This window comes from Oncorhynchus tshawytscha, unplaced genomic scaffold (assembly GCF_018296145.1).
Source record: "Oncorhynchus tshawytscha isolate Ot180627B unplaced genomic scaffold, Otsh_v2.0 Un_contig_721_pilon_pilon, whole genome shotgun sequence".
Taxonomy (NCBI): domain Eukaryota; kingdom Metazoa; phylum Chordata; class Actinopteri; order Salmoniformes; family Salmonidae; genus Oncorhynchus; species Oncorhynchus tshawytscha.
The window spans coordinates 257,598-281,814 of NW_024609690.1; the positions used below are offsets into that span (position 1 = coordinate 257,598).

General features: G+C 43.1%; 1 protein-coding gene across 1 annotated transcript in view; it reads right to left on the reverse strand.

The window, feature by feature from the left end:
- galr1b (galanin receptor 1b) overlaps positions 1-24,016 on the reverse strand; it is a 59,247-nt gene extending 35,231 nt beyond the window's left edge. The window contains exon 1 of the mRNA XM_042316966.1: positions 22,866-24,016. Coding sequence (XP_042172900.1) covers positions 22,866-23,540 — 675 coding nt within the window. The 5' untranslated portion in view covers positions 23,541-24,016. The remainder of the gene's footprint in view (positions 1-22,865) is intronic.
- Positions 24,017-24,217: the final 201 nt, after the last annotated feature.

A 24,217-nucleotide genomic window follows, 5' to 3' on the forward strand; every position in this document is an offset into this window, starting at 1 on the left:
AATACACCATGGAATAAAATACACCGTGGAATAAAATACACCGTGGAATACATACACACCGTGGAATACATACACACCATGGAATAAAATACACAGTGGAATAAAATACACACCATGGAATAAAATACACAGTGGAATAAATACACCGTGGAATAAATACACACCATGGAATAAAATACACACCATGGAATAAAATACACACCATGGAATAAAATACACCGTGGAATACATACACACCATGGAATACATACACAGTGGAATATATACACAGTGGAATTAAATACACAGTGGAATATATACACAGTGGTATATATACACAGTGGAATAAAATACACAGTGGAATAAAATACACAGTGGAATAAAATACACAGTGGAATATATACACAGTGGAATATATACACAGTGGAATATATACACAGTGGAATATATACACAGTGGAATATATACACAGTGGAATTAAATACACAGTGGAATATATACACAGTGGAATATATACACAGTGGAATTAAATACACAGTGGAATTAAATATACAGTGGAATATATACACAGTGGAATATATACACAGTGGAATTAAATACACAGTGGAATATATACACCGTGGAATAAATACACAGTGGAATATACACACAGTGGAATATATACACACCGTGGAATATATACACAGTGGAATATATACACAGTGGAATATATACACCGTGGAATATATACACAGTGAATACATACACTGTGGAATGAATACTGTAACAGTTGTCATCTTCCTCTTCTGAGGAGGTGTCGGAAATATCAGACCAATATGCAGCGTGGTAAATGTTTGTCATATTTATTCCACTGAACACAGAAAACAAACGAACAAGAGAATAAAGGAAACCCGAAACAGTCCCGTATGGTGAAAACACTGAAACGGAAAATATCCACCCACAAACAAGAATGGGAAAACAGGCTGCCTAAGTATGGTTCTCAATCAGAGACAACGATTGACAGCTGCCTCTGATTGGGAACCATACCAGGCCAAACACATAGAAATATAAACACAAGAACAAAACATAGAATACCCCCAACTCACGCCCTGACCAACCTAAAATAGAGACATACAAAAGGAACTAAGGTCAGGAAGTGACATATACACAGTGGAATAATCCATCAAAATACTTCAGATACAAACCAGAAAGAAGGACCTTTAGCAACACTAATGAGGACATGTCAGTGGAGAACATCTTGTACTGATATTTGACCACAGTCCCCTGAGCTATAAATATGTTCCATTTAAACATTTAAAAAATTCAGGCTCAAACTATTCCACTGGTAAAGATGTCTTGGAGTACAGAGGACTCGGAGAATAGAGGACTTGGAGTATAGAGGACTTGGAGTATAGAGGACTTGGAGAATAGAGGACTTGGAGTATAGAGGACTTAGAGTATAGAGGACTTAGAGTATAGAGGAATTGGAGTATAGAGGACTTGGAGAATAGAGGACTTGGAGAATAGAGGACTTGGAGAATAGAAGGACTTGGAGTATAGAGGACTTGGAGTATAGAGGACTTGGAGAATAGAGGACTTGGAGAATAGAGGACTTGGAGGATAGAGGACTTGGAGTATAGAGGACTTGGAGTATAGAGGACTTGGAGAATAGAGGACTTGGAGTATAGAGGACTTGGAGTATAGAGGACTTGGAGTATAGAGGACTTGGAGTATAGAGGACTTGGAGTATAGAGGACTTGGAGTATAGAGGACTTGGAGAATAGAGGACTTGGAGAATAGAGGACTTGGAGAATAGAGGACTTGGAGAATAGAGGACTTGGAGTATAGAGGACTTGGAGTATAGAGGACATGGAGAATAGAACTTTCCAACATTGCACAATTGATAGAGGACTTGGAGTACAGAGGACTTGGAGTATAGAGGACTTGGAGTATAGAGGACTTGGAGAATAGAAGGACATGGAGAATAGAGGACTTGGAGAATAGAGGACTTGGAGAATAGAGGACTTGGAGAATAGAGGACTTGGAGAATAGAGGACTTGGAGAATAGAGGACTTGGAGAATAGAGGACTTGGAGAAGAGAGGACTTGGAGAAGAGAGGACTTGGAGAATAGAGGACTTGGAGTATAGAGGACTTGGAGAATAGAGGACTTGGAGTATAGAGGACTTGGAGTATAGAGGACTTGGAGTATAGAGGACTTGGAGTATAGAGGACTTGGAGAATAGAGGACTTGGAGAATAGAGGACTTGGAGAATTGAAGGACTTGGAGTATAGAGGCCTTGGAGTATAGAGGACTTGGAGTATAGAGGACTTGGAGTATAGAGGACTTGGAGTATAGAGGACTTGAAGAATAGAGGACTTGGAGAATAGAGGACTTGGAGAATAGAAGGACTTGGAGTATAGAGGACTTGGAGTATAGAGGACTTGGAGTATAGAGGACTTGGAGTATAGAGGACTTGGAGAATAGAGGACTTGGAGAATAGAGGACTTGGAGAAGAGAGGACTTGGAGAATAGAGGACTTGGAGTATAGAGGACTTGGAGTATAGAGGACATGGAGAATAGAACTTTCCAACATTGCACAATTGATAGAGGACTTGGAGTATAGAGGACTTGGAGTATAGAGGACTTGGAGAATAGAAGGACATGGAGAATAGAGGACTTGGAGAATAGAGGACTTGGAGAATAGAGGACTTGGAGAATAGAGGACTTGGAGAATAGAGGACTTGGAGAATAGAGGACTGGGAGTATAGAGGACTGGGAGTATAGAGGACTTGGAGAATAGAGGACTTGGAGTATAGAGGACTTGGAGTATAGAGGACTTGGAGTATAGAGGACTTGGAGAAGAGAGGACTTGGAGTATAGAGGACTTGGAGAATAGAGGACTTGGAGTATAGAGGACTTGGAGTATAGAGGACTTGGAGTATAGAGGACTTGGAGTATAGAGGACATGGAGAATAGAACTTTCCAACATTGCACAATTGGTGGCTGACTAAATACTTTTTTGCCCCACTGTATATATATAAAAATAAAATAAATGGAGTGGGACTGGACACCATGTCTGGACTGGGCACCTGCGCAGAGGAAGGCTCCGGCTATGGAGCGAGACTGGTGACACACTCTTCAGGGCAAGTGCGGGGAGCCGGCACAGGACGTACCGGACTGGGGAGGCGCACTGGAGGCCTGGTGCGTGGTGGGATATTCTGTCAATAACTCGACCAAGGCGCAGTGGGAGTAGAGTTCCACATATTTATTACAGTGGTACCTCAAAACAACAAAGAATTAACAAACGTGCAGTACGTAGCGCACATAGGCACTAAACAAAACAATATCCCACAATGCAGGTGGGAAAAAAGGAAACACTAAGTATGATCCCCAATTAGAGGCAACGATATACCGCTGCCTCCAATTGGGAACCATACTCACACACCAACATATAACTATAATAACTAGAAAAACCCCTAGTCACGCTCTGACCTATTACACCATAGAGAACCCCGAGAGCTCTCTATGGTCAGGGCGTGACACAGACCGTGTAAGTAACTTAATTTATGTCCCCCTAATTGTCCTGAATACCTTGGTTAATCCTACAGCTATTGCATGCAGTAATCATGTGCATATGAACCAGAGTTAAACTGTTAACACTGAGGTGGTGTGTCCCAGTAGGAAGACCACTGTTAACACTGAGGTGGTGTGTCCTATAGGAAGACCACTGTTAACACTGAGGAGGTGTGTCCTAGTAGGAAGACCACTGGTGTGTCCTAGTAGGAAGACCACTGAGGCGGTGTGTCCTAGTAGGAAGACCACTGAGGCGGTGTCTCCTAGTAGGAAGACCACTGTTAACACTGAGGTGGTGTGTCCTAGTAGGTAGACCATTGTTAACACTGAGGAGGTGTGTCCTAGTAGGAAGACCACTGGTGTGTCCTAGTAGGAAGACCACTGTTAACACTGAGGAGGTGTGTCCTATAGGAAGACCACTGTTAACACTGAGGAGGTGTGTCCCAGTAGGAAGACCACTGTTAAACACTGAGGTGGTGTGTCCCAGTAGGAAGACCACTGTTAACACTGAGGTGGTGTGCCCTAGTAGGAAGACCACTTAACACTGAGGAGGTGTGTCCTAGTAGGAAGACCACTGTTAACACTGAGGTGGTGTGTCCCAGTAGGAAGACCACTGTTAATACTGAGGAGGTGTGTCCTAGTAGGAAGACCACTGTTAATACTGAGGAGGTGTGTCCTAGTAGGAAGACCACTGTTAACACTGAGGAGGTGTGTCCTAGTAGGAAGACCACTGGTGTGTCCTAGTAGGAAGACCACTGTTAACACTGAGGTGGTGTGTCCTAGTAGGAAGACCACTGTTAACACTGAGGAGGTGTGTCCTGTTAACACTGTTAACACTGAGGTGGTGTGTCCTAGTAGGAAGACCACTGTTAACACTGAGGAGGTGTGTCCTAGTAGGAAGACCACTGGTGTGTCCTATAGGAAGACCACTGAGGAGGTGTGTCCTAGTAGGAAGACCACTGAGGAGGTGTGTCCTAGTAGGAAGACCACTGTTTTGTAACAGTATTTTTATTGGAATTTCACAATTTTCACCCATATTACGAGATACAACAACAGAGACAAAGCACACAGAACAAAAACAAGAAAAACAGCACCCACTTACACATATCTACGTGCATATATATACACACATACATACATACATACACACACACACACACACACATACATATACCCATGCATATACACACACATACGCATACATACATACATACACACACATACATATACCCATGCATATACACACACATACGCATACATACACGCACGCACACACACACACACATATACACACCCATACATACGTACACCATTTTCCTCTTCCCGCTCTGTGCTTCTCTCACCCCATCACCATCATTGCGTCTCTCAATACATACATTTTAAACAAACTTACAAACAGAAATGAAACAAAAAGCTCAGTTTAAACCAAGAGGTTAGGTTCCACACATGGAACGTACAGTGTAGTTCTGAAATACATAGATCCCCGCCATTCTAAGAGAATCCTTGCAGCATAATAGCTGATACCTCAGGTTCTAGGTAATTTAGATAAGGTTCCCATACTTTGTAGAACTGGTCTGTTTTAGAATGCAATGTACATGTCAGATATTCCAGAGGCACCCATTCAAATAGTATCTTATGCCAATCTTTAATAGAAGGAACCTTATCACTAATCCACTGTAAAAGGATGTTTTTCCTTGCTGCGAAGGTAAGGATGTTGTAAAGCCTCCTTTTACCGACAGAAGTAACATGCCTACTAGGGAGACCTAACAGTAAAGAAACTGGGTCCAATTCTAGATCAACCCCTAGGATCTTTTCAATTTTTTGCAGAACACCAGACCAGTATCTTTGTATTTTGGTACATGACCATAAACAATGTGTTAGGGTGCCTGTATCAGTTTTGCATTTAAGACACTGAGGGGAAGAGGAAGTGGGGCTAAAAGCATGTCTGCGATTTGGGGATATATGCAATCTGTGTATTATTCTTAATTGGATTGCTCTAGTACGGTTACATATTGATATTGTTTTTGCATATCTCCAAATGTCCTCCCACATCTCTTCGTCAATAGTAACAGACAATTCTTTCTCCCACACTTGTTTCACCCTCCGTGTGTTGACAGCAGAAAAGGACCTTAAAGTATCATAAAACAGATTTACAGACATTTTCCTTTGTGGGAAAAAAAGCATTCTTTCAATGACAGACACATCAGGGTTACCAATTAAGGTGGTGCTCTTCAGAATATAATGTCTTACTTGTAGGAAGCGGAAAAAGTCCTGCTTTGGGAGTCGATATTTCTCGACCATCTGCTCAAATGACAACAAAATCTTATCAGCAAATAAGTCATTTAGCCTGCGTATGCCCTTATTAAGCCATAAGTTAAAGCCAGCATCCAGCAATCCTGGACTGAAATCTGGGTTGTTAAGAATTGGGGTAAGAGCAGAGGTTAGTTTGGACCTTCCCAGGAAGCGTTGAACTGACCTCCATACTTTGAGTGTGTTAAGTGTAACGGGATTATTGCAGTGGTCTTCTACAGACTTGAAACTTCTGAAAAATAAAAGATCCTGTAAGGGGTATTTTGAAAGAGAAGTCTCAATGTCTAACCAAATAGAGGAGTCATCATTTGTGATCCAGGCAGAAATATAACAAAGGTGGGCACACCATTGATAGAACCTGATATTGGGCAGGTCCAAGCCGCCCATAGAACTTGGCAGCTGCAATATTGCCATCTTAAGTCTTGGCTTGCGTTTACTCCATATAAAGGAACTTAGCCATCCATTTACACCCTTTATTACCTTATTGGAGAGTAATACTGGGATCATTTGGATTGGGTAAAGTAGTCTAGGTAAAATGTTCATTTTCAAGAGGGATATTCTACCCAACCAAGAAATCGGGAGAGAGTTCCAGCGATCCAAATCCTGTCTTATTGTATCAAACAAGGGAACAAAATTGGCTTTGTACATTAGCTGGAATTTAGGAGTTACAAATATACCCAGATACATGAAACCTGAGGGAGACCATTTAAAAGGGAAGGGGGGAGAAGTATTAGGTACAGAGTGTAGGCTACCAAGTGGCATAGCCTCTGACTTAGTAAGGTTAATCTTGTAGCCTGAGAATTCGCTGAATAATTCAATAATATTAATAAGAGATGTAATTGAAGTCTCGGGACTAGAGATGAATATCAGGACATCATCAGCATACAAGCTTATTTTATGGTGAACATCACCAATGAGCAGCCCCTGTATAGCAGGCGTTACCCTGATGGCCTCGGCTAGTGGTTCCATAACGAGTGCAAAGAGGAGGAGGGGGATAAAGGACAGCCCTGTCTGGTACCTCTGTGTATAGAGAAGCTATTTGACCGTAGCCCATTAGTAAGGACAGCAGCCTGAGGATCATCATATAAAACTTTCACCCATTTTATAAAGTTGTCCCCCAGACCAAATTTATTTAGAGCAAATAATAGGTAAGACCACTCCACACGATCAAATGCTTTCTCAGCATCTAGGGAGAGCACAAGACCATCCACAGCACTTTGTTGATAGGCTTGAATTACATTAAGAAGCCGCCTGACGTTGTTGCATGACTTACGGCCCCTAATGAAGCCAGTTTGGTCTCCTTTCACAATTAGTGGCGGCTATTACTTTAGCAAGAAAAATAATAAAGATACGAATATTACTGAGCCGGAGTACGTGAGGACTCACACCACTGTTTCATGAACAGATTCAACCAAAAATAAACAAAGTTATTCAATGCTGTGAATGTGCAGCTTAAAGTTATTTACCCGAGAGAGTCCATAAACGCAGCAGCCTCTTCGGGTGTGTAGAGCTTTTTAGGTGATCCGTTGACCATAATCTTCAATGTGGCCGGGTACAACAGTGCGTAGTCCATCTTCATTCTCCTGAGTCGAGCCTTCGCCTCATCAAACGCTTTGCGTCTTCGTACAACCGCTGTGGAATAATCATTGAAGAATGAGACCTTTGGACCTTTATGTTGACTACCATCAGAGCCGATGTTTCTAGCCGCATCCATGACGCGCTGCTTGTCGGTGAAGTTGTGGAACTTTATAACCACCGGTCGTGGGCGCTGATTGGGACCGGGTATCGGTGCTTGAAAGCGATGAGCTCTGTCCAGCTTCACACGACCAGCCTTAGTGTCCATTTGTAGGTAGCCAGGGATCCATTCCTCAAAGAATTTTACTGAACGTGTCCCTTCAGAATTTTCCGGGAGTCCCACAACACGAATATTGCATCTGCGTCCTCGATTATCCAAGTCGTCAATGTGCTCCGCCATTTCGCGCACCTGTTTCTCAAGTGCTTTTATCTTAGCGTCCATAGATGTAGTTGAAGTTTCCACTGCAGCAATTCTCCCTTCCGCCTCAACAACACGTTTCACAACGCTCTGTATTTCAGCTGAATGACCTGCTATTGCTTCCAAGACCGTTCTTATCTTAGCATCGATCACTTTAGTAATGTTATCAGTCATCTTTTGAATCATCAGGTCCATTGTGCCTGGATCCGCAATGGTGTTAGCTTCGCTAACGTTAGCTAGCTCCTCATGCACATCCACAGGGGTGGTGGTTTTGGTCGACTTCTTAGTAGTTCTATTGGGCATGTTGTCGGAGATTTTTGCGACATAGTCGTCAAGACTCATTATATGGTAACTTATTTAGCCAATTCTACCACTTTTTCAAGCTAGGAGATTAATGTAAGAATATACATTTACGAATGCCACGAGAGCTCGCTGAAACACCGTGTTCTCTCTACGGCGCCATTTTGTCCCCCCCCAGGAAGACCACTGTTAACACTGAGGAGGTGTGTCCTAGTAGGAAGACCACTGTTAACACTGAGGAGGTGTGTCCTATAGGAAGACCACTGTTAACACTGAGGCGGTGTGTCCTAGTAGGAAGACCACTGAGGCGGTGTGTCCTAGTAGGAAGACCACTGGTATGTCCTAGTAGGAAGACCACTGTTAACACTGAGGTGGTGTGTCCTAGTAGGAAGACCACTGTTAACACTGAGGAGGTGTGTCCTAGTAGGAAGACCACTGTTAACACTGAGGTGGTGTGTCCTAGTAGGAAGACCACTGTTAACACTGAGGCGGTGTGTCCTAGTAGGAAGACCACTGGTATGTCCTAGTAGGAAGACCACTGTTAACACTGAGGAGGTGTGTCCTATAGGAAGACCACTGTTAATACTGAGGCGGTGTGTCCTAGTAGGAAGACTACTGTTAACACTGAGGTGGTGTGTCCTAGTAGGAAGACCACTGTTAGCACTGAGGTGGTGTGTCCTATAGGAAGACCACTGAGGGGGTGTGTCCTAGTAGGAAGACCACTGTTAACACTGAGGAGGTGTGTCCTAGTAGGAAGACCACTGTTAACACTGAGGTGGTGTGTCCTAGTAGGAAGACCACTGTTAACACTGAGGAGGTGTGTCCTATAGGAAGACCACTGTTAACACTGAGGTGGTGTGTCCTAGTAGGAAGACCACTGAGGCAGTGTGTCCTAGTAGGAAGACCACTGTTAACACTGAGGTGGTGTGTCCTAGTAGGAAGACCACTGTTAACACTGAGGCGGTGTGTCCTAGTAGGAAGACCACTGGTATGTCCTAGTAGGAAGACCACTGTTAACACTGAGGAGGTGTGTCCTATAGGAAGACCACTGTTAACACTGAGGCAGTGTGTCCTAGTAGGAAGACTACTGTTAACACTGAGGTGGTGTGTCCTAGTAGGAAGACCACTGTTAGCACTGAGGTGGTGTGTCCTATAGGAAGACCACTGAGTTGGTGTGTCCTAGTAGGAAGACCACTGTTAACACTGAGGTGGTGTGTCCTATAGGAAGACCACTGTTAACACTGAGGTGGTGTGTCCTATAGGAAGACCACTGTTAACACTGAGGTGGTGTGTCCTAGTAGGAAGACCACTGAGGCGGTGTGTCCTAGTAGGAAGACCACTGTTAACACTGAGGCAGTGTGTCCTAGTAGGAAGACCACTGTTAACACTGAGGTGGTGTGTCCTAGTAGGAAGACCACTGTTAGCACTGAGGTGGTGTGTCCTATAGGGAAGACCACTGTTAACACTGAGGTGGTGTGTCCTAGTAGGAAGACCACTGAGGCGGTGTGTCCTAGTAGGAAGACCACTGTTAACACTGAGGAGGTGTGTCCTAGTAGGAAGACCACTGTTAACACTGAGGTGGTGTGTCCTATAGGGAAGACCACTGTTAACACTGAGGTGGTGTGTCCTATAGGAAGACCACTGTTAGCACTGAGGTGGTGTGTCCTATAGGAAGACCACTGAGGCGGTGTGTCCTAGTAGGAAGACCACTGTTAACACTGAGTTGGTGTGTCCTAGTAGGAAGACCACTGTTAACACTGAGGAGGTGTGTCCTATAGGAAGACCACTGTTAACACTGAGGCGGTGTGTCCTAGTAGGAAGACCACTGAGGCGGTGTGTCCTAGTAGGAAGACCACTGTTAACACTGAGGTGGTGTGTCCTAGTAGGAAGACCACTGTTAACACTGAGGCGGTGTGTCCTAGTAGGAAGACCACTGGTATGTCCTAGTAGGAAGACCACTGTTAACACTGAGGAGGTGTGTCCTATAGGAAGACCACTCTTAACACTGAGGCGGTGTGTCCTAGTAGGAAGACCACTGTTAACACTGAGGTGGTGTGTCCTAGTAGGAAGACCACTGTTAGCACTGAGGTGGTGTGTCCTATAGGAAGACCACTGAGGCGGTGTGTCCTATAGGAAGACCACTCTTAACACTGAGGCGGTGTGTCCTAGTAGGAAGACCACTGTTAACACTGAGGTGGTGTGTCCTAGTAGGAAGACCACTGTTAGCACTGAGGTGGTGTGTCCTATAGGAAGACCACTGAGGCGGTGTGTCCTAGTAGGAAGACCACTGAGTTGGTGTGTCCTAGTAGGAAGACCACTGTTAACACTGAGGTGGTGTGTCCTATAGGAAGACCACTGTTAACACTGAGGTGGTGTGTCCTAGTAGGAAGACCACTGAGGCGGTGTGTCCTAGTAGGAAGACCACTGTTAACACTGAGGCAGTGTGTCCTAGTAGGAAGACCACTGTTAACACTGAGGTGGTGTGTCCCAGTAGGAAGACCACTGTTAACACTGAGGTGGTGTGTCCCAGTAGGAAGACCACTGTTAGCACTGAGGTGGTGTGTCCTATAGGAAGACCACTGAGGCGGTGTGTCCTAGTAGGAAGACCACTGTTAACACTGAGGAGGTGTGTCCTATAGGAAGACCACTGTTAACACTGAGGTGGTGTGTCCTATAGGAAGACCACTGTTAACACTGAGGTGGTGTGTCCTATAGGAAGACCACTGTTAACACTGAGGTGGTGTGTCCTATAAGAAGACCACTGTTAACACTGAGGAGGTGTGTCCTATAGGAAGACCACTGGTGTGTCCTAGTAGGAAGACCACTGTTAACACTGAGGTGGTGTGTCCTAGTAGGAAGACCACTGTTAACACTGAGGCGGTGTGTCCTAGTAGGAAGACCACTGAGGTGGTGTGTCCTAGTAGGAAGACCACTGTTAACACTGAGGTGGTGTGTCCCAGTAGGAAGACCACTTTGTGCAGCTCACCCTGCACTATCAAGTCTACTTCTGATAAGCTTCCCAGTAAAGCAGTAAAAACAATCAAGTAAGACAGAAAAGTGCTAAAAATAGCCAATATTAACATACTGAGAAACAAGGTCCATGAATTCATTAACTTGCTTGTAAACAGATGACATTCATATTCTGCCTATCTCTGAAACTCGCTTAGATAATAGCTTTGATGATACAGTGGAAGCAATACATGGTTATAACATCTACAGAAGAGACAGAAACGCCCCCGTTGGCGGTGTTGCGGACTATATAAAGAACCAGCTTCCTGTAAAGCTTAGAGAGGATCTCATGTTAAATACTGTTGAAGTAATAATGGCTACAGGTTCATCTGCCTCACATAAAGCCCATTCTGGTGAGAAGCTGCTATAGACCACCAAGTGCTAACAGTCACTATCTGGATAATGTGTGTGAAATGCTTGATAATGTACAGTGCCTTGCGAAAGTATTCGGCCCCCTTGAACTTTGCGACCTTTTGCCACATTTCAGGCTTCAAACATAAAGATATAAAACTGTATTTTTTTGTGAAGAATCAACAACAAGTGGGACACAATCATGAAGTGGAACGACATTTATTGGATATTTCAAACTTTTTTAACAAATCAAAAACTGAAAAATTGGGCGTGCAAAATTATTCAGCCCCCTTAAGTTAATACTTTGTAGCGCCACCTTTTGCTGCGATTACAGCTGTAAGTCGCTTGGGGTATGTCTCTATCAGTTTTGCACTTTGAGAGACTGACATTTTTTCCCATTCCTCCTTGCAAAACAGCTCGAGCTCAGTGAGGTTGGATGGAGAGCATTTGTGAACAGCAGTTTTCAGTTCTTTCCACAGATTCTCGATTGGATTCAGGTCTGGACTTTGACTTGGCCATTCTAACACCTGGATATGTTTATTTTTGAACCATTCCATTGTAGATTTTGCTTTATGTTTTGGATCATTGTCTTGGAAGACAAATCTCCGTCCCAGTCTCAGGTCTTTTGCAGACTCCATCAGGTTTTCTTCCAGAATGGTCCTGTATTTGGCTCCATCCATCTTCCCATCAATTTTAACCATCTTCCCTGTCCCTGCTGAAGAGAAGAAGGCCCAAACCATGATGCTGCCACCACCATGTTTGACAGTGGGGATGGTGTGTTCAGGGTGATGAGCTGTGTTGCTTTTACGCCAAACATAACGTTTTGCATTGTTGCCAAAAAGTTCAATTTTGGTTTCATCTGACCAGAGCACCTTCTTCCACATGTTTGGTGTGTCTCCCAGGTGGCTTGTGGCAAACATTAAACAACACTTTTTATGGATATCTTTAAGAAATGGCTTTCTTCTTTGCCACTCTTCCATAAAAGCCAGATTTGTGTAATATACGACTGATTATTGTCCTATGGACAGAGTCTCCCACCTCAGCTGTAGATCTCTGCAGTTCATCCAGAGTGATCATGGGCCTCTTGGCTGCATCTCTGATCAGTCTTCTCCTTGTATGAGCTGAAAGTTTAGAGGGACGGCCAGGTCTTGGTAGATTTGCAGTGGTCTGATACTCGTTCCATTTCAATATTATCGCTTGCACAGTGCTCCTTGGGATGTTTAAAGCTTGGGAAATCTTTTTGTATCCAAATCCGGCTTTAAACTTCTTCACAACAGTATCTCGGACCTGCCTGGTGTGTTCCTTGTTCTTCATGATGCTCTCTGCGCTTTTAACGGACCTCTGAGACAATCACAGTGCAGGTGCATTTATACGGAGACTTGATTACACACAGGTGGATTGTATTTATCATCATTAGTCATTTAGGTCAACATTGGATCATTCAGAGATCCTCACTGAACTTCTGGAGAGAGTTTGCTGCACTGAAAGTAAAGTGGCTGAATAATTTTGCACGCCCAATTTTTCAGTTTTTGATTTGTTAAAAAAGTTTGAAATATCCAATAAATGTCGTTCCACTTCATGATTGTGTCCCACTTGTTGCTGATTCTTCACAAAAAAATACAGTTTTATATCTTTATGTTTGAAGCCTGAAATGTGGCAAAAGGTCGCAAAGTTCAAGGGGGCCGAATACTTTCGCAAGGCACTGTATGTGATATCAACAGAGAAGTATATTTCCCGGGTGATTTAAATACTGACTGGCTCTCATCAAGCTGCCCACTCAAGAAAAAAGCTTCAAACTGTAACCAGTGCCTGCAATCTGGTTCAGGTTATCAGTCAACCTACCAGGGTAGTTACAAACACCACAGGAAGGAAATCATCAACACGTATTGATCACATCTTTACTAATGCTGCAGAAATGTGCTTTAAAGCAGTATCCAGATTCATAGGATGTATTGATTATAATATAATAGCCACATCTAGGAAAACCAAAGTTCCAGAGGCTGGGCCTAATATAGTGTATAAGAGGTCAGGCTGGGCCTAATATAGTGTATAAGAGGTCAGGCTGGGCCTAATATAGTGTATAAGAGGTCAGGCTGGGCCTAATATAGTGTATAAGAGGTCAGGCTGGGCCTAATATAGTGTATAAGAGGTCAGGCTGGGCCTAATATAGTGTATAAGAGGTCAGGCTGGTTCTAATATAGTGTATAAGAGGTCAGGCTGGGCCTAATATAGTGTATAAGAGGTCAGGCTGGACCTAATATAGTGTATAAGAGGACAGGCTGGGCCTAATATAGTGTATAAGAGGTCAGGCTGGACCTAATATAGTGTATAAGAGGTCAGGCTGGTTCTAATATAGTGTATAAGAGGTCAGGCTGGGCCTAATATAGTGTATAAGAGGTCAGGCTGGGCCTAATATAGTGTATAAGAGGTCAGGCTGGGCCTAATATAGTGTATCAGAGGTCAGGCTGGGCCTAATATAGTGTATCAGAGGTCAGGCTGGGCCTAATATAGTGTATAAGAGGTCAGGCTGGGCCTAATATAGTGTATAAGAGGTCAGGCTGGGCCTAATATAGTGTATAAGAGGTCAGGCTGGGCCTAATATAGTGTATAAGAGGTCAGGCTGGTTCTAATATAGTGTGTAAGAGGTCAGGCTGGGCCTAATATAGTGTATAAGAGGTCAGGCTGGGCCTAATATAGTGTATAAGAGGTCAGGCTGGTTCTAATATAGTGTGTAAGAGGTCAGGCTGGGCCTAATATAGTGTATAAGAGGTCAGGCTGGTTCTAATATAGTGTATAAGAGGTCAGGCTGGGCCTAATATAGTGTATAAGAGGTCAGGCTGGGCCTAATATAGTGTATAAGAGGTCAGGCTGGGCCTAATATAGTGTATAAGAGGTCAGGCTGGTTCTAATATAGTGTGTAAGAGGTCATACAATAAGTTTTGTAGTGATTCATATGTTGATAATGTAAATAATAGTTGCTGGTCCGTGGTGTGTAATGAGGAGCAACCAGACGCTGCTGGTCTGTGGTGTGTAATGAGGAGCAACCAGACGCTGCTGGTCTGTGGAGTGTAATGAGGAGCAACCAGACGCTGCTGGTCTGTGGTGTGTAATGAGGAGCAACCAGACGCTGCTGGTCTGTGGTGTGTAATGAGGAGCAACCAGACGCTGCTGGTCTGTGGTGTGTAATGAGGAGCAACCAGACGCTGCTGGTCTGTGGTGTGTAATGAGGAGCAACCAGACGCTGCTGGTCTGTGGTGTGTAATGAGGAGCAACCAGACGCTGCTGGTCTGTGGAGTGTAATGAGGAGCAACCAGACGCTGCTGGTCTGTGGAGTGTAATGAGGAGCAACCAGACGCTGCTGGTCTGTGGTGTGTAATGAGGAGCAACCAGACGCTGCTGGTCTGTGGTGTGTAATGAGGAGCAACCAGACGCTGCTGGTCTGTGGTGTGTAATGAGGAGCAACCAGACGCTGCTGGTCTGTGGTGTGTAATGAGGAGCAACCAGACGCTGCTGGTCTGTGGTGTGTAATGAGGAGCAACCAGACGCTGCTGGTCTGTGGAGTGTAATGAGGAGCAACCAGACGCTGCTGGTCTGTGGAGTGTAATGAGGAGCAACCAGACGCTGCTGGTCTGTGGTGTGTAATGAGGAGCAACCAGACGCTGCTGGTCTGTGGTGTGTAATGAGGAGCAACCAGACGCTGCTGGTCTGTGGTGTGTAATGAGGAGCAACCAGACGCTGCTGGTCTGTGGTGTGTAATGAGGAGCAACCAGACGCTGCTGGTCTGTGGTGTGTAATGAGGAGCAACCAGACGCTGCTGGTCTGTGGTGTGTAATGAGGAGCAACCAGACGCTGCTGGTCTGTGGTGTGTAATGAGGAGCAACCAGACGCTGCTGGTCTGTGGTGTGTAATGAGGAGCAACCAGACGCTGCTGGTCTGTGGTGTGTAATGAGGAGCAACCAGACGCTGCTGGTCTGTGGTGTGTAATGAGGAGCAACCAGACGCTGCTGGTCTGTGGTGTGTAATGAGGAGCAACCAGACGCTGCTGGTCTGTGGAGTGTAATGAGGAGCAACCAGACGCTGCTGGTCTGTGGTGTGTAATGAGGAGCAACCAGACGCTGCTGGTCTGTGGTGTGTAATGAGGAGCAACCAGACGCTGCTGGTCTGTGGTGTGTAATGAGGAGCAACCAGACGCTGCTGGTCTGTGGAGTGTAATGAGGAGCAACCAGACGCTGCTGGTCTGTGGTGTGTAATGAGGAGCAACCAGACGCTGCTGGTCTGTGGTGTGTAATGAGGAGCAACCAGACGCTGCTGGTCTGTGGTGTGTAATGAGGAGCAACCAGACGCTGCTGGTCTGTGGTGTGTAATGAGGAGCAACCAGACGCTGCTGGTCTGTGGTGTGTAATGAGGAGCAACCAGACGCTGCTGGTCTGTGGTGTGTAATGAGGAGCAACCAGACGCTGTTGGTCTGTGGTGTGTAATGAGGTGCAACCAGACGCTGCTGGTCTGTGGTGTGTAATGAGGAGCAACCAGACGCTGCTGGTCTGTGGTGTGTAATGAGGAGCAACCAGACGCTGCTGGTCTGTGGTGTGTAATGAGGGTGCAACCAGACGCTGCTGGTCTGTGGTGTGTAATGAGGAGCAACCAGACGCTGCTGGTCTGTGGTGTGTAATGAGGAGCAACCAGACGCTGCTGGTCTGTGGAGTGTAATGAGGAGCAACCAGACGCTGCTGGTCTGTGGTGTGTAATGAGGAGCAACCAGACGCTGCTGGTCTGTGGTGTGTAATGAGGTGCAACCAGACGCTGCTGGTCTGTGGTGTGTAATGAGGTGCAACCAGATGCTGCTGGTCTGTGGTGTGTAATGAGGAGCAACCAGATGCTGCACTTGACACATTTATGAAATTGCTCATTCCATTTACTAATAAGCATCCGTTAAGAAAATGACTGTAAAAACTGTTAATTAAATTCCCTTGGATTGATGAGGAAGTGAAAAACTGTTAAATTCCCTTGGATTGATGAGGTGAAAAACTGTTAAATCCCCTTGGATTGATGAGGAAGTGAAAAATTGTATGGTTGAGAGAGATGAGGCAAAAGGTATGGCAAATGAGTCTGGCAGCACAACCGATTGGTAAACGTACTGCAAATTAAGAAATCATGTGACTAAACTAAAAAATAAACTATACTATGCATCAAAGATAAATTATATTAAGAATGATAATAAAAAGCACATTAAATGAACATTTTGGGGGGAAAAAGCCAAGTTGGCTCTATCATTCATTGAGTCAGATGGCTCATTTATCACAAAACCCACTGATATCGCCAACACAATTAATATTTTTTTAATTGGCAAGATCAACAAACTTAGGGATGACATGCCTGCAACAAACTCTGACACTAGACATCCAAGTATATCTGACCAAATTATAAAAGACGAGCATTGTACTTTCGAATTCCGTAAAGTCAGTGTGGAAGAAATTCAGTAAAAATGATTGTTGTTTATCAACGATGACAAGCCACCGGGGTCTTACAATCTGGATGGAAAACTACTCAGGATAATGGAGGACGGTATTGCCACTCCTATTTGCCACATCTTCAATTTAAACCTACTAGGCATAATTTAAGCCCTCAGGCCTGGAGGGAAGCTAAAGTCATTCTGCTACCCAAGAACAGTAAAGCCCCCTTTACTGGCTCAAATAGCCGACCAATCAGTCTGTTACCAACCCTTAGTAAACTTCTGGAGAAAAAATTGTGTTTGACCAGATACAATGCTATTTCACAGTAAACAAATTGACAACAGACTTTCAGCATGCATATAGGGAAGGACACTCAACAAGCACGGCACTTACACAAATGACTGATGATTGGCTGAGAGAAATTGATGATAAAATGATTGTGGGGGGCTGTCTTGTTAGACTTCAGGGCAGATTTTGACATGATAGATCATAGTCTGCTGCTGGAAAAATGTCTGTGTTATGGCTTTACACCCCCTGCTATAATGTGGATAAAGAGTTACCTGTCTAACAGAACACAGAGGGTGTTCTTTAATGGAAGCCTATAAAATATAATTAAGTTAGAATCAGGAATTCCCCAGGGTAGCTGTTTAGGCTCCATGATTCTTTTCAATTTTTACTAACGACATGCCACTGACTGAGTAAAGCCGGAGTTTATATGTATTTCTATGTATGTGGATGACTCAACACTATACATGTCAGCTACTACAGCGACTGAAATGACTGCAACTCTAAACAAAGAGCTGCAGTTAGTTTCAGAGTGGGTGCCAAGGAATAAGTTAGCCCTAAATATTTCTAAAATTAAAGCATTGTATTTGGAACAAAACACTCACTAAACCCTAAACCTCAACAACATCTCGTAATGAATAATGTGGAAATTGAGCAAGTTGAGGTGACTAAACTGCTTGGAGTAACCCTGGATTATAAACTGTCATGGTCAAAACATATTGATACAACAGTAGCTAAAATGGGGAGAAGTCTGTCCATAATAAAGCACTGCTCTGCTCTGCCTTCTTAACAACACTATCAACAAGGCAGGTCCTACAGGCCCTGGTTTTGTCTCACCTGGACCACTGCTCAGTTGTGTGGTCAGGTGCCACAAAGAGGGACTTGGGAAAATTGCAGTTGGGTCAGAGCAGAGCAGCATGGCTGGCCATTAAAAGTACACGGAGAGCCAACATTAATGACATGCATGTCAGTCTCTCATGGCTCAAAGTGGAAGAGAGATTGACTTCCTCATTACTTGTTTTTGTCAGGGGTGTTGACAAATTTAATGTACCGAACTGTCGGTTTAAAATACTGGCGCACAGCTGGGACAACCATTAATACCCCACTCGACATGCCAAGTCCAGAACAGACTATGGGAGGCACACAGTACTACATAGAGCCATGACTACATGGAATTCTATTCCACATCAGGTAACTACAGTAGAATCATATTTAAAAAGCAGGTAAAAATACACCTTATGGAACAGCGGGGACTGTGAAGTAACACAAACATTTAAAAAAAAATCCAAGATGGCATAGCAGTAGGACGTGTGTGTTTGTCTTGGTCTTATCCAGTGTCCTATCCCGTGTAAATAGACAGTCTTTTTCGTATATATCTTAATCTCACTTTCTATCTACGAGCTAAATATACTTTCCTGCAACCCGCCTCACCCAATGTCGTACGGATCTGCTATTTTTATTCTTTTTAAATAAAGGTGATCTGGTCTACCTGGTTAAATAAAGGTGATCTGGTCTACATGGTTAAATAAAGGTGATCTGGTCTACATGGTTAAATAAAGGTGATCTGGTCTACCTGGTTAAATAAAGGTGGTCTGGCCTACCTGGTTAAATAAAGGTGATATTAAATAACTAATTAAATTAAACACATAGGCACAGATACAGTGGGGCAAAAAAAGTATTTAGTCAGCCACCAATTGTGCAAGTTCTCCCACTTAAAAAGATGAGCGAGGCCTGTAATTTTCATCATAGGTACACTTCAACTATGACAGACAAAATGAGAAAAAAAATCCAGAAAATCACAATGTAGGATTTTTAATGAATTTATTTGCAAATTATGGTGGAAAATAAGTATTTGGTCAAGAACAAAAGTTTATCTCAATACTTTGTTATATACCCTTTGTTGGCAATGACAGAGGTCAAACGTGTTCTGTAAGTCTTCACAAGGTGAAGGTGACAGTGTTGCTGGTATTTTGGCCCATTCCTCCATGCGGATCTCCTCTAGAGCAGTGATTCTCCCAATCTTCTTCTGGATCAAATGCTCTCTAGCAAACTTCAGATGGGCCTGGACATGTACTGGCTTATTAAGCAGGGGGACATGTCTGGCACAAAAGGATTTGAGTCCCTGGCGGCGTAGTGTGTTACTGATGGTAGGCTTTGTTACTTTGGTCCCAGCTCTCTGCAGGTCATTCACTAGGTCCCCCCGTGTGGTTCTGGGATTTTTGCTCACCGTTCTTGTGATCATTTTGACCCCACGGGGTGAGATCTTGTGTGGAGCCCCAGATCGAGGGAGATTATCAGTGGTCTTGTATGTCTTCTATTTCCTAATAATTGCTCCCACAGTTGATTTCTTCAAACCAAGCTGCTTTCCTATTGCAGATTCAGTCTTCCCAGCCTGGTGCAGGTCTACAATTTTGTTTCTGGTGTCCTTTGACAGCTCTTTGGTCTTGGCCATAGTGGAGTTTGGAGTGTGACTGTTTGAGGTTGTGGACAGGTGTCTTTTATACTGACCACAAGTTCAAACAGGTGCCATTAATACAGGTAACGAGTGGAGGACAGAGGAGCCTCTTAAAGAAGAAGTTACAGGTCTGTGAGAGCCAGAAATCTTGCTTGTTTGTAGGTGACCAAATACTTATTTTCCACCATAATTTGCAAATAAATTCATAAAAAACACTATGTGATTTTTTGGATTTTGTTTCTCATTTTGTCTGTCATAGTTGAAGTGTACCTATGATGAAAATTACAGGCCTCTCTCATCTTTTTAAGTGGGAGAACTTGCAATTTTTCTTGCACTTTTTTGCCCCACTGTACATGCCTACAAACACATGATAACATACACACACAGACGTACAAATGGATTTTGCGTTGTAGGTATGTGGTCGTGGAGAATGGGCTCTGAGGGCACACACTTAGTGTGCTGTGAATTCTGTTATGAACGTATTGCAATATTTTTACAATTGTATAACTGCCTTAATTTTGCCAAATTATTATTATTATTATTAATAATAATAATTATAATAATAATTGTAATTATTATGGATGGGGATCCATAATAAATAAATAAAGTATGGTAGTAGGTGCCAGGTGCACCAGTTTGAGTGTGTCAAGAAAGGCAACAGCGCTGTGTTTTTCAAACTCAACAGTTTCTCATGTGTGTATCCAGAATGGTTCACCACCCAAAGGACATCCAGCCAACTTGACACAACTGTGGGAAGCATTTGAGTCAACATGGGCCAGCATCCCTGTGGAATGCTTTCGACACCTTGTAGAGACCCTGTGGAACGCTTTCAACACCTTGTAGAGCCCATGACCCCCGACAAATGGAGGCTGTTCTGAGGGAGAAAGGGAGAGCAAGACAATATTAGGAAGGTGTTCCTAATGTTTTGTGCATTCAGTGTATATTCCTGCTAACAGTCACTTTTTAGCCATGTTTACATGTAGATATTTCCATTAGTTTATTACCATTAGTATTTATATATTCCTACTTACGGTCACTTTTCAGCCATGTTTACATCTATATATTACCATGAGTATATTACCACCAGTATTTATGTTTACATCTATATATTACCATGAGTATATTACCACCAGTATTTAAGTTTACATCTATATATTACCATGAGTATATTACCACCAGTATTTATGTTTACATCTATATATTACCATGAGTATATTACCACCAGTATTTATGTTTACATCTATATATTACCATGAGTATATTACCACCAGTATTTATGTTTACATCTATATATTACCATGAGTATATTACCACCAGTATTTATGTTTACATCTATATATTACCATGAGTATATTACCACCAGTATTTATGTTTACATCTATATATTACCATGAGTATATTACCACCAGTATTTATGTTTACATCTATATATTACCATGAGTATATTACCACCAGTATTTATGTTTACATCTATATATTACCATACCACCAGTATTTAGTATATTACCACCAGTATTTATGTTTACATCTATATATTACCATGAGTATATTACCACCAGTATTTATGTTTACATCTATATATTACCATGAGTATATTACCACCAGTATTTATGTTTACATCTATATATTACCATGAGTATATTACCACCAGTATTTAAGTTTACATCTATATATTACCATGAGTATATTACCATCAGTGTTTATGTTTACATCTATATATTACCATGAGTATATTACCACCAGTATTTATGTTTACATCTATATATTACCATGAGTATATTACCATCAGTATTTATGTTTACATCTATATATTACCATGAGTATATTACCACCAGTATTTATGTTTACATCTATATATTACCATGAGTATATTACCACCAGTATTTAAGTTTACATCTATATATTACCATGAGTATATTACCACCAGTATTTATGTTTACATCTATATATTACCATGAGTATATTACCACCAGTATTTAAGTTTACATCTATATATTACCATGAGTATATTACCACCAGTATTTATGTTTACATCTATATATTACCATGAGTATATTACCATCAGTGTTTATACATTCTTGCTACCAGTCACTTTTCAGCCCTGTTTGACTGACGATTGGCTGAGTTAAATTGATGATGAAAAGGGGTCTGTTTTTGTTGGACTTCAGTGCAGCTTTTGACATTATGGATGACAGTCTGCTGCTGGAAAAACGTATGTGTTTTATGGCTATGTGTACCTTCCTATCACGCCACACACACACACACACACACACAGACACACACACACACACACAGACACAACACACACACACACACACACACACACACACACACACACCGTATGCTGCTGTCATTCTACCTACTATTATAATGATTTATATTATAAATAAAGGAGCTATGGTTGTCATTTCTATGGTCATCTATCTGGACAATGATAACATAGAATCTGACCAAATTATGCAAGATTTTAGTTCTGGGTTAAACAACAGGATTTTAGTTCTGGGTTAAACAACAGGATTTTAGTTTTGGGATAAGTGACAGTGTTTTAGTTCTGGGTTAAACAACAGGATTTTAGTTCTGGGTTAAACAACAGGATTTTAGTTCTGGGTTAAGTGACAGTGTTTTAGTTCTGGGTTAAACAACAGTATTTTAGTTCTGGGTTAAACGACAGTATTTTAGTTCTGGGTTAAGTGACAGTGTTTTAGTTCTGGGTTAAACAACAGTGTTTTAGTTCTGGGTTAAACAACAGTATTTTAGTTCTGGGTTAAGTGACAGCATGTGTATGGTAACAAATATCAACCAAAGTAGTTTGTTGAAGTAGTTCAGTCTGTAGTAAACCATATTAAGGACTATAAAGGACTGTCAGAAACTCTAGGCCTCTGAACCCAACACCGCACGGGGTAAAACAAAAACGGTCACGCAGCCGGGTACAAAGAGCACTGACACACGCGCAGGTTTTCCGGAGCGCAGTGGTGCCGCACGTTCGCACTTTGTTCTCGCTCACACATTTATTGCCGCGCTAGGCTGAAAACATTAGCATTATAGCCCAATAAATGTCATCATTGTGTCATTTTCCAACCTCACTAGCGTGTTCCAACCTCACTAATGTACACTCTAACCTGTGCGTAAAAAGGGAAGCGTTTGACAGTTTCTCTACTACAGATGAAAAGTTGTCTTACCTTCGCATAGCAGCATATGATCAAGCCCAACGGTAACAGATAGCCAATGACTAAAATAGTGACTTTGTAGGTGTGTTTGGAAGCGCTTGCGTACCACGCTTCCCAGCAGAACGAACTGTTCGGCGCTTCCGGGTGGTCAGTGAGTATCTGGTGTTGCGCCACTGGTATAGAGAATATGAACGATAGTGCCCAAATCACACAGACCCCTATGAGGGCATTCCTCCTGTTGCGAATGCAGGGGGACTTTTTGGAGTGTACAACAGCTATGTACCTGTCCACTGACATGGCAACAAGCGTGAAGATGCTCACCAGCATACACACCATCACTAAATAGTGAACACATTTACATAAAAAGGCTCCAAATATCCACTCAGGTAGGGAGTATATAGTAGCCTGGAACGGGACACAAAATAGCAAAAACAATAGATCCGCTATACTTAAATTGAGGATGAAAATGTTTGTCGTACTTCTGTTGCGCCGGGCCTTGATTTTCCCTATTACTATCATCACTAGAGAGTTCCCGACGACACCCAGGAAAAATATACATCCAAAAATCACCGGAACAATCACCGCCTCCGGACCACCGTGGTCTTCTTCACCGGCACACGCCGTCAGGTTGCCGGTGTTTAATAACTCGGTCCAGACGTAGCCCGTTTCGTTGCCCAGCAGCAGCATGGTTTTCTCTCTCACACGGTCGCGGCGTCCTCGTCCAGACGTTCCAGGAGTTTAAGAAATAACAGCGTTGCTATCTCCGGAGAAAGTGGTGATTTTGTCCAGAGCCTCGCATGGCATACAATCTGGTCTATGTATCACACTCAGTCCAGTAACACTGCTGTGTCAAGTTCCAGATGTTTTGGGTTTAGGATACTTTTACGCATCGTTTGGAGGAAATGGTTATGCGTTTATCCACTTGTGAGAAAAGCCGCCTACAACAAGTGAAAGGAGGCTTGGTCTCCGATGCGCGTCTTCGACGGAACACACTACCGTTAGCCGGGCTATGACAGATACAATATAACCCAGGCGGTCATGAAGCGGTGAAATGAAACCATGTGTTGTCCAAAACCTCTCGGAGCTCCTTATAGTAACATGAACACGGAGACCTTTCAGCGCTGGTTCCTTCTGCTGTAAAAAACAACAACACAAAAACGTACTAAAACCTGAATGGTATAATTAAGCAATAAGAAACGAGTGGGTGTGGTATATGGCCAATATACCACGGCTATGGACTGTTCATAAGCACTACGCAACGCGGGGTGCCTGAACACAGCCCTTAGCCGTAGTATATTGGCCATGTACCACAAACCCGTGAAGGTGCCTTATTGCTATCGTAAACAGGTTACCTACAGGGGGAC